This window comes from Rhincodon typus, chromosome 46 (genome assembly GCF_021869965.1).
Source record: "Rhincodon typus isolate 14 chromosome 46, sRhiTyp1.1, whole genome shotgun sequence".
Taxonomy (NCBI): Eukaryota; Metazoa; Chordata; class Chondrichthyes; order Orectolobiformes; family Rhincodontidae; genus Rhincodon; species Rhincodon typus.
In genome coordinates, this window is record NC_063377.1 from 8,453,277 (window position 1) to 8,464,589 (window position 11,313).

The window sequence follows — 11,313 nt, forward strand, 5'->3', positions numbered from 1 at the left end:
CTACTTGCCCGTAGGGCTGTTAAATGTCAACCACATTGTGCATCTGGAGTCACATGTAAGCCCAGACCGTGTATGGATGGCAGATTTGCTTCCCTAAAGGGCGTTAAGAGAACCAGACGTGTTTGACCTTGGCTATGGTTTGGATTGATGGACAGTAAATGTGGACCCAAGCCATTGAGGGTCGTGTCCCGTAGACGAATTCTAACAGTTGCAGGAGAGGCAGTGGATGGAGCACTCTGTGTGACGCTGTCCCTTTCTTCCATCCTTTACCCCCGCCCCCGCTCCTAGGGTCACCTGTCCCGCTACCTTGCATTCGGACACGGGCTGCACCTCACCGGGGTGGAAGCCGGAGAGGAGCTGGTCGCTACAGCCAGAAAGTTTGACAGAGAACTGCTGCTGAGCCTGCAGAAGGAAGCCGCAAAGAAATCGGAGGTGCTTTCGGGGTTTTGGGGAGTTGGGGGGGGGAAGTGGGGGAAACGCAGGAAGTTGGGGGGGGTGGGGGGGGCGGGGAGGGGTGTGCAAGTCTGCTGTCCAGGTTTGCTTTTGTAGCGAGGTCTGTCTTGTCCAGGCGGGAAAAGGTCATTTAAAGCAGTTGCAACCTTGGCGATGCACTGGGCATTGCCAACAACCGGGAGGGGGGATGGTGCAGGGGTGGGCCTATCGGCACATTACACCTCCTCTAAAGCAGCAAGATGCCTGGATCTGTATCCCATCGAAGGCTGGGTTGCGGGGGGGGGAAGGGGTTGCTCTGGTGCTAGATGCCTGGTTTCAGGTGTGTGTGTGTGCGTGCGCGGCTTTCTATAAGAGTTACAGGCCCACGGGACATTGACCCGAATCTCTCCCTCTCTCCTGCAGGGTGGTGGAGATGTCCCAGACGATAAGACTGCTGGCCACCCCCTCCCCCGTCACCTGGTCGGCCGTGTTGGCAGTGGGGGGTCGGGGCACGACCTGCTCCAGCTGCTGGTGGTGGAGGGCGACCCAAGGTCGGAAGGGGAGGGGAGCCCCTTTGTGCTGACGGGGCTGCACGCCTGTGGGGACCTAGGCCCCACTGCCCTGCGCCAGTTTGCCGGGTGCCCCAGGGTGCTGGGGGTCACCGCCGTCTCCTGCTGCTACATGAAGGCCACCACCGGGGGTGCCGCTGAGAACGGGTACCCCATGAGTGCTTGGGTGCGGGGGCTCCCTGAGCACGGGCTGCCCTACAAACTGCGAGAGCTGGCATGCCATGCTATTGAGGACTACGCAGGCCGGCTGAGACGGCAGAGCACTGGGCTGAGGGTACACTGCTACCGCGCCACCCTTGAGACCATCATCAGGCAGATCAACCCCTCACTCAAACGTGCCGGAGTGCAGACACCCAGGAATGCTCACCTCCTCTCGTTTGAAGAGTAAGAAAATCCCACTCACTTCCTTATCCTGTGTTGACAGGCAACATCACGCAATTTAAAATAAAACGTGGTGCTTGCCCCTCTCCCCAGACACACACACACACTCACTCACTTACTCTCTTACTGTCTCTCACTCACTCTGTCTCTCTCACTCGTACTCTCTTTCATTCTCACGCTCTCTCTCACTCACACACACTGTCTCTGTCTGTCTCTCATCACACTCTTTGTCTCTCTCACTCACACTCTGTTTCTCACTCTGTCTCTCACTGTCACTCTCCCTGTCTCTCTCACACACAATACAGTGGCAAAGAGAAAATGTGAGCAAAGGATTGTCACATTTGAGAGAAATTTGAGGAGGAAGGCTGGGGTTTGAATCGGTGACACTGGGGAGGGGAGAGATTTAACCCTACCGGCCGTTGATTAAGTGCCGCTGGGTCAAAATGCTGGAACTCCACCTGGAGGGAAATTGCAGGTGTCCTTGCAGCCCAAGGACTGCATCAGTTTAATGGGATCGCCTCCTGCAGCTTGCCTGTGATGTAGATTGGGAGGCGGGGGTGGGATATTGGGTTGAGCAATTGATAACCTTCAACACCGATTGTAGTATAATGTAGCAAAGCTCCATCATCATTCCCACCAAACCCCTTCTCCATGTGGAGATGGATCAGATGGGGGTGGGCCTTTACACAGAAGCTTTCAAAGGTCACTGGCCTGGAGAGGAACGTTGGTGGGAGGGGGGTGTTGGTGTGGAAGCTAGTGCTAGGCTTGCGTGACGAGAGCATTACAGGCTGTGAGGTCCTCCTCCGACCCATACCTGAATTCTGTCTCGCTCACGCCCAGCTCCCGACTCTCTTCTCAGCTGGTACGGTGGCTCAGTAGCATAGCGCCAGGGATTCAATTCCATCCTCAGGCAATTCTCCATGTAGAGTTTGCACGTTCTCCCCAATGTCTGCGTGCGTTTCCTCCTACAGTCTAAAGATGTGCAGGTTAGGGTGGATTGTCTATGCTAAATTGCCCCGTAGTGCCCAGGGATGTGTAGGTTAGGGTGGATTGGCCGTGCTAAATTGCCCTGTAGTGCCCAGGGATGTGCGGGTTAGGGTGGATTGGCCGTGCTAAATTGTCCCGTAGTGCCCAGGGATGTGCAGGTTAGGGTGGATTGGCCGTGCTAAATTACCCTGTAGTGCCCAGGGATGTGCGGGTTAGGATGGATTGGCCGTGCTAAATTGTCCTGTAGTGCCCAGCGATATGCAGGTTTGATGGGTTAGCCATGGGAAATGTAGGATTAAAGGGATAATGCTCTTCAGAGGGTCAGCGTGGACTCAATGAGCCAAATGCTTCCACACTGCAGGAATTCTATGACTCTATGATTTTCTTCTTTACCCCCCCTCAACCCCCACCCCAAGCTATGCCCGGGCTGGCCTGAGCAAACTGGGCTTGGACGCTGATGCCCAGTGGGACTCCGACCTGGTGAGCTCGATGCTGGCACAGGAGGCCAAGGTGGTGGCCTATTTCTGCCTCGGCCTGGTGCTGGCCCCAGCGATCGAGACCCTCATCCTCCTGGACCGAGTAATCTACCTGAAGGAGCGAGGTGAGGAGGGGGTGAGGGTGGTTAGCTTTCCCTGACGGGTGGGGTTTGTCTCGTTAAATCGGGAACTTGAAAGGGTCGCCTCTGAGATGAGATATGTTCACCCCTGAGTTGAGGGGTGATATGGGGCTCATTGACCCATCAGTCGGGTTTGGGCAATAAATTGCTGGCCAGCCAGCGATGCCCATGTCCCACAATTACAAAGTGTAAAATGATCACTAATAAACCCAATTGGGAGTTTGAGAGAAACTTGTCTCATCCAATTGGAGACCAACTCTAAGACGTGTCCATACAGCCCATCTCGCTTATGCTAGCTCTCTGTGGGCACCATTTATTCCAAATTCCACCCCCACCCCTCTGCTGCAGATCCATCCTCTTCCGAGCAGGCTAGTGGTAATGTCACCAGGCTCAGATCACATTTCTGGAGACGTGGGTTTGAATCCCCTCCACAGCCAGTGGCAAAATTCAAATTCGGTCCAGTACTGGAATAAAAAGCTAAAACTGGATGTCTGCATTTCAGTCTGCAAGCAAACAGTCTACAGGGTCTATTTAATCTGCAGTTAAAAGGCAGCCTCGTGGTGACCATGCAGCAAACCACACGTGACCTCTTTCAGGGAAGGTAATCTCCTGTCCTGATCCAGTCTAGGCTGTGACCCCAGGCCCAAAGTGACGGGGTTGAGTCTAAACTGCCCCCCCGGGCTATTTGAGATGGGCGGTAAATGCTGATGATGCACATGAGTGAAAAAATGAAAATAAATCATAAACCAATTCCCTTTCAAGCGCCTGGATTGTATCTGTTCTACACCACACATTGAGAGGCAGTACATTCCTGGATCTGACCACTGGCGACAATTTTTCCAGCCACCACCATTGCTTCTTCACCTCTCACCTTAATTCTGACTCCCTCCTGTTTTTGATCCTTCCCGCTATGGGAATGGTTTGCTGGATTCCCCCCAAATCCATCCATCCAGACAACCTCCCTCACCCCCAACTCCATCTGGACCACCCCATGATTTTTAATTCCTTGATCAAATCTCCCCTTGACCCACTATTCCGCCCCTCCGAGGTATACAAGCCCAACCTTTCCCATCTGCCCACGTGACTGAAGTCTCTCAGAGTCGTACAGCACAGGCAAAGACCCTTTGCTCCAACCAGTCCATGTTCCCAAACTAAACTAGTCCCACTTGCCTGCATTTGACCCATATCCCTCCAAACATTTCGTATTCATGTACTTATCCAAACGTCTTTTAAACATTATTAACTGTACCCGCAAGCACCAAATGTGGACGTTCATTCCACATACAAACCACTCTCTGTAAAGAAAAAATTTCTCTTTATGTCTTTTTTTAAATCTTTCTCCTCTCACCTTAAAAATACACCCCCAAGTCTTGAAATCCCCACCCTAGGGAAAAAGACTCCTGCCATTCACCTTATCTATACCCATCATGATTTTATAAACCTCAATAAGGTTACCCCTCAACATCCTACACTCCAGTGAAAAAAGTCCCTATAACGCAAACTGTCCATCCCTGGCAACATCCTGGTAAATCTTTTCTGAACCCTCTTCAGCTTGATAATGCCCTTCCTGTAACAGGGCCACCTTGTTCTGGTCTCTTCACTCACCCCACAGAGGAATTAGTTAAATAGTTTACCCAACTTAGGGCTAAAGGGATCAAAGGTTATGGAGGAGAGAGCAGGAGTGAAGGAATGGGTTGGATGATCAGCCGTGATCATGTTGAATGGACAGAGCAGGCTGGAAGGGGCCGAATGGCCTACTGCTGCTCCTATGTTGTACGTTTCTCCCACAGTACTGTCTGAACAGTGTTTTAAATTCTCGTGGCAGGCTTTCAGTGCGAGGTAATCCCGCTGTTTGACCCCACCTTCTCGCCCAGGAACTTTGTGCTGGTGGCAGCCAAGGGTGTCAGGCGAGTCAGCGACCTCCTTACCTGCCTGGAAGATGGTGCCGGGTGTGACTGACCACTGTGTCCAGAACTTCGACTAACCCAGGAGACAATTCCCTGTCTCTGTGTCTACATGTGACAATGACATCCCGGATCAGATTCCTTCAGTGTTTAGTGGCAGCGTTGAGAGTGACTTTGAGAGCAAACTGACCCCTGGCTTCAATGGAGATGTGGGTACAGCTGGAGAGAAATGGTGTGAACTTAGCCTGTGTGGACTCTTTCTGTGACAGCCTGACATGATAACTCCTGCAACAAAGACATGCAAACAGGAACATTTCCTCAGTCAGAGTTGAGATGGAGAACAACGGTTCCCATTCCCCCAAAACCTGTTGAGCTGGAATACAAAGTAGGTCAGTCTGGGTCATTTAATGTAGTGGTTCTGCGAGTAATTCAGATCCTCAGACAGGAGTTCAGATCCCACCTCCGCAGACAGAAAAATTTAAATACTTAATTAAAACTGCAGTCTCCGCAGCCATCATGATGAAACTACTGAACTGTTGTTGAAATTCATTAAAGGGAGAAGGAAATCTGCTGTCCTTACCCGGTCTGGACCTACACGTGACTCCAGATCCCACAGCAGTGAGGTCGACTATTAACTGCACCCCTCCAAAATGTGATCAGAAAAGCCTGCACAAAACGAAATGTCACCTCAGCCTTGGCCACGAGATGATGGAGTGATATTTGGGTCCGCGTAGCATGTGGAGTGCAGTGGTTCAAGAAGGAGCTCACACCACTTTCTCAAGTGCAACTGGGGAGGGGTGATAAATGCTGGGCCCAGCCAGCGATGCCCACAAGTAATTTAAAATAAAAGGATTACGTACATAAAGCCTTTTGCATTCAGTTGTGGGCTGCAGATCTCAAAAAGAATATAATATTTGTTGCAGCTGTACAAGATGGTGAGACCACATTTAGAGTACTGTGTACAGTTCTGGTCACCCTACTGTAGAAAGGATGTTATTAAACTAGAAAGAGTGCAGAAAAGATTTATTAGTATGCCACCTGGACTGGAAGGTTTGAGTTATAACGAGAGGCTGGAACTTCTTTCCCTGGAGTGTAGGAGACTGAGGGGTGACCTTATAGAGCTCTATAAAATCATGAGGCATAGATAAGGTAGCTAGCCAACAGCTTTTCCCCATGGTTGGGGAAGTCTAAAATTAGAGACCGTAGGTTTAAGGTGAGAGGGGAGAGATACAAAAGGGTCCAGAGGGGTAATGTTTTCACACAACGGGTGGTGAGTATCTGGAACAGGCTCCAGGTAGTGGTGGAGGAGAGTACAGTTTCTCAGGTAGATGGATGGGCTAGGTGTGGTGGGATATGGACCAAACACAGGCAAATGGGACTAGTTTAATTGAGAAAAACGGACAGGTTGGGCTGAAGGACCTGTTACCGTGCTGTAAACCTCTATGACTCTATAACCTCTGAGAAGAAACAGATTAATGAGAATGAGGTGAGGGCTGAAAGTGGTTCAACTCCCAGGACTGGGTGCACAGAAGCAACTTGTATTTCCAGAAGTTTTGAGACAGGATACTAAAGCACTTGGTCAACTTTTCCCCGGGATGAACAGCACTGAGTTTGAGCTGATCATTGAATTATGATGAGGCTGTTTGGCCCATCGAGTCTGCATTGACATTAGGAATGGCTTCTGTGTCCCACTGAAATCTCAGCTGGTAAATAATCAGAGATCCCCAGCAAGTTGGAAGTAGTGGCTTGTTTGTTCCTGAAAAAAGGCCACATAAAGACAGGAACAATGAAAATAAATCCTTTTATTTGACAGTATTAATTAAATACGGCTAACTCTAGGGTGAAGTGCCCATTCCCTGTGTGACTGGATGTAGTCTGTCTCTTCCTGTTTAGCTCCCCTGGGCACCAGCATGTGTCCTGCAGGTGCTCAGTACCAGTATGATCTCCGAGGCCTGCTGCTTTCGTTTATTCCCATTTTCTCCATCACGTCTTCCTCAAAGGTCTTCAGAATGGGTGTGAATGTCTTCTCCAGTGCATCCTCAACACTGGTGTCCTTTGGCCCATCTGAGCACAACCACAACAGGAGAATTAGTAAGGATGCTGCTGCAGAGGGCACAGGATTAGATACAGAGTAAAGCTTCCTCTACACTGTCCCCCCACAATTAAACACTCCCAGGACAGGGAAAGCACAGGGTTAGATACACAGTAAAGCTCCCTTTACATGGTACTCATCAAACATTCCCAGGACAGGGACAGCTCCACTACATTCTTCCCAATTTCTGTCATTACCCAAAACCCTGGCAAGCATTCTTCTATCACCTCTTCCAGCCCCTACCCCACTCCCGATCCCCGTTACTACCTCTAGCCCCTGCACCCCCTCCCGATCTTTGTAATCTACAACCCACCAACATCTCTGTGCTCCTCTAATTCCGGCCTCTCGAGCATCCCCCATCACCCCTGCTCCCCCTCCCTCTCCCTTCAATTCACTTTTTCCAAAACCACTTTGAGCTCTTAGTCACCCATCCCTAAAGTGTCCCGGAGTCACAGTTTTGGTCTGGTTCTGCATAGCAAGCATCGATGCCTGAAGGGCTCTGCGAACACCCAGTTACTGCCACTAGAGTCCTCAGGCACTTAACAACGTTGCTAAGAAAATAAGTAAATTCTCAGGAGGAACATGGTCATTTATCCCAGAGATAGAAGGGATTGTTGAGCTTAGTCTGACAGACAAGAGGGATGGCTTTAACTTTGCAATATGATAAAGGATGAGCGAGGTGTTGTATTGACCAGGAAGGGGATGGGGGGAGAACAACTTGCCTTTCCACTGTTCTGGCACAATCCCGTCTCTCCTCTGAAACACTGGTTTGGGAATGATTCTCCCGGAGCGGGTGGATACCCGGACCTTCTCTCCTTCTTCTGTATACCGCCAGTCCACTGTTGTTGGCTTCCTACATGGGTTAGGGGAAGGGAACAGATCAGAAAGTTGGGAGGAGACATTCGTTCCCAGTCGGCATGATCCCCTCACCCCCTCCATCCCCCCCAAAAGAGAGCGCCAGTCAGCCCCAGGCGCGAACATACCTGTCGCTGGGGTCCACTAGTGACACGTCATGGATCAACAGTGGTGACTCACTTGCAATGTACGTTCCCCGGTGCTCTCCCATCTTGCCAACGTAGCGGTAATGCTGCGAATGGGGTGGGAGAACGGGAAGGATTAACGATGGCACAGAAGGACCCCACACCCACCAACGCCATCTGACACAACACCCCCCCCACCCCAAAAAACACGCATCCACTCCAACAACCCCAGGTTGAATGAGCCATGTCACAGACAGACACGGCAGTGCTGCACTCCCTCAGTACCGTACCGGCAGTGTCGGCCCATACTCTGCTTACGGAGCATGAATGTGGCAATGTGACCTTCTGATTAGAAATCGGGAGGCAAATCGAGTCATCCCTCCGTATCCTGCAGACGATGAAATTTGCGAGCGCGGATCTCTGTTAAAAACTGCGGATATTTTTCGGCACCAGATGTTGATTTTTGTTGGGCATTTTTTGGCGCGGATAGGTGAATTCACGGATTTGCTGTATTATCACAGGACTGCTAATCCAGAGACCCAGTAATGATCTGTGGACCCGGATTCGAATCCTGCCATGGCAGATGGTGGAATTTGAATTTGATTCAAAATCTGGAATTAAGACTTGACTGACGACCGTGTCGATTGTCAGGAAAAAGCCACCTAATGTGCTTCAGGGAGGGAAATCTACCATCTTTACTTGGTGTCCCCTCCATGTGACTCCAGACCCACGGCAAACTGGTTGACTCTAACTGTCCTCTGGGCAATCAGGAATGGGTAATAAATGCAGGGTGCACAAATCCCTTGAATGAATTCAATAAAAGCTACCCGGATTTCGAACTTTCAACGACCTGACCTCTGAGAACAGTGACAGCCCCAAGACACCCAAGGGTGCTCCATTAATCACTGCCTGTGATCCACAAGGGAGGCCAGTGATGGGGTTGGCAAATGTGCCGATGGGAGAGATCTTTCACTTAAGCCCCCCAGGCATTTCAGAGATGCCCTGCACCCCCCACTCACCGTATTGAGTCCCTCCAGAACCACCCAGTTCCGAGCTCGAATCACCTGGCTGACCTTTCCCTGTTTCCCAGCATCTTTGCCCTTGAGAATCTCCACCTAGTCCGGAAGAAGCACAGTAGAACGTTGTCACGGAGTGAGGGGGAGGTGGGGGTTTCCAAAGTAATCACAGTCATACAACATGTACACAGACCCTTCGGACCAACCAGTCCATGCTGACCATAATCCTAAACCAAACCAATCCCACCTACCTGCGCTTGGTCCGTATCCCTCTAAATCCTTCCTACTCACGTACTTATCCAAACATCTTCTAAACGTTGTAACTATACCTGCATCCACCACTTTCTCATACCACAGACGAACTACTCTTTGTAAAAAAGTTGCCTGCCATATCTTTTTTAAATCTTTCTCCTCTCACCTTAAAAATACAAGCCCCGTTCTTGAAATTCCCCAACCTAGGGAAAAGACACCTGTCATTCACCTTCTCTATACCCCTCACAAATTTATAAATCCTTATAAGGCCATCCCTTAACCTCCTACGCTCCTGTGAAAAGAAGTCCCAGCCTATCCAGCCCTTCCCTAGAGCTTAAAATCTCCAGTCCCGGTAACATCCTGGTAAGTCTCTTCTGAACTCACTCCAATTTAATAATATTCTTCCTATAATAGGATGAGCAGAACCGGACACTGCTCCAGGCGAGGTCTCACCAATGTCCCGTACAACCTTAACATGACGTCCCAACTCATATACTCAAAGGTCTAAGCAATGAAGGCAAACGTGCTAAATGTCTTCTTAATCATCTTGTCTACCTGTGACGCAAACTTCAAAGAATTACGTACCTGAACCCCTAGGTCTCTCTGTTCTACAACACTCCCCATGGCCTGATCTTTAATTGTACAAGTCCTGCCCTTGTTCGTTTTATCAAAATGCAACACCAATCTCCCCCAGTCTCCTGCATATATAACCAGGGGAGGGGAAATCATTGGCTGAGATCAATCTGTCCACAGCTGGAAGGAGGCCATTCACCCACTCCCGCCACTGCCAGCCTTTTGCAATTGTTATCCCCACTCCCACGACTTGCACAAAACATATCTCTCCCTGTGGTGCAGTGGGTAGCGTTCTTGAATCTGGCCCTGAAGCCTCGGGATCGAGTCCAATACTGGGAACTGATGACCAAAAAAAATTCTTCCAACTCACGAAAGGCAGCAGGGTCTCCTGGCTCTGTTTTCGAATCTGTTTGATCCCTGACTTCCCTCCCTCTGGTGCCTGATCCACATTACCCTCGATCAGAACAGCCCCTCGCAATCTGGCATGCCTCGATTCACTCTCTTTCTTAACCGTCTCCTATTCCGAGGAGAATGATCCAGACTTCTTCCCAGTCCTTTGTCCCCCAGGTCCTGTTCTGGCAAAAATTACATAGCCCAGCCATTCCAACACGCTCCCGGTCTGCGGCAATTTCATCTCATCCTGAAACCCACCTCGTTCACTTATAACCCACCATTTCCCAGACCTGAATGGGGAGGTAATGGCCACATGGTATTATCGCTGGACAGATAATTCAAAGAAGCAGGTAGTGTCCTGGGGACCCGTGTTTGAATCCTGCCCAGCCAGGGGCATCCTCATCCCATCAGTGATCACAAACTTTTTATAAACCACTTCAACTATAGATTTTCACCCCTCCTCCCTAACTCCGGCCCCTGCACCCCCTCCCCACTGTCTCTGGCCCCTGCGCCCCCTCCCTATCTCTGTCACCTTCTCCGGCCCTCCTGTGAGGCGTTTCACTATGAAAAATGGCACTATATTAATGCAAGGTCTTGCTGTGAAAGTCCGCAGCACCCTCTCCTAACCCTTGACTCATCTGCTGTGCCAGACTAGGATTCTGACATTGCCACCAGGCCCATTCTGGTCTGCCAGCTGTTGTAATGAGGGAGGAGATAACTGCGACCTTCCCTCCAACTCTCCCCACCCCAAGTCGGAGTCACAAATAACGAGATGCCGACAATCGCCACCCGAGCCTGTGTTCCTCTCCGCTAAGCCTTACCGTATCCCCTCGGAAGATCTTCCACTCGTCCTGAGCTAGGGGTTCCACAAACACCTTTCTCCGCTGGCGACCCGGAGGGTTCATCCTCTGGGCGGCCACCGTCCAGGGCCGGCTCATGCCGTGCCGGTAGCCACGAGGGAGCTTGGCGGCGGCAGCTAGCAGGGCTCCCAATCGCATGGTCCGTCAGGGAGGTGGGGGGGGCTGCAGAGAGAGGAGAGGATGCCAGAGGGCGAGGGGGTGAGTTGGTGTACGTGGGAGTGAGGCATACGGCACGGAAACAAGCCCTTTGGCCCCACC

At 50.9% G+C, this 11,313-nt stretch overlaps 2 protein-coding genes across 2 annotated transcripts in view; one reads left to right on the forward strand and one right to left on the reverse strand.

Moving 5' to 3' along the window:
• mettl25b (methyltransferase like 25B) overlaps positions 1-5,787 on the forward strand; it is an 8,068-nt gene extending 2,281 nt beyond the window's left edge. The window contains exons 4-7 of the mRNA XM_048620305.1: positions 289-432; positions 856-1,385; positions 2,786-2,970; positions 4,811-5,787. Of these exons, the coding sequence (XP_048476262.1) occupies positions 289-432; positions 856-1,385; positions 2,786-2,970; positions 4,811-4,944 (993 nt within the window). The 3' untranslated portion in view covers positions 4,945-5,787. The remainder of the gene's footprint in view (positions 1-288; positions 433-855; positions 1,386-2,785; positions 2,971-4,810) is intronic.
• Positions 5,788-6,673: 886 nt separating this feature from the next.
• On the reverse strand, positions 6,674-11,313 carry mrpl24 (mitochondrial ribosomal protein L24). Its single transcript, XM_048620426.1, has 5 exons — positions 11,017-11,313; positions 8,981-9,076; positions 7,965-8,068; positions 7,704-7,834; positions 6,674-6,953 (listed from the first exon to the last, which is right to left on the reverse strand). Exons 1-5 carry the CDS (start codon positions 11,191-11,193, stop codon positions 6,817-6,819), a joined length of 645 nt encoding a protein of 214 aa, XP_048476383.1. The 5' UTR covers positions 11,194-11,313; the 3' UTR covers positions 6,674-6,816.

What these genes read in the sequence shown, in the direction of transcription:
- mrpl24 (XM_048620426.1), bottom strand. Translation starts at nt 11,193, where the DNA reads ATGCGATTGGGAGCCCTGCTAGCTGCCGCCGCCAAGCTCCCTCGTGGC. An exon ending in AGATCTTCCGAGGGGATACG is followed by an intron (nt 9,077 to 11,016) that starts GTAAGGCTTAGC and finishes CTTCCGGACTAG; the next exon opens with GTGGAGATTCTCAAGGGCAA. An exon ending in TGTGCCAGAACAGTGGAAAG is followed by an intron (nt 6,954 to 7,703) that starts GCAAGTTGTTCT and finishes GGTTGTGCTCAG; the next exon opens with ATGGGCCAAAGGACACCAGT.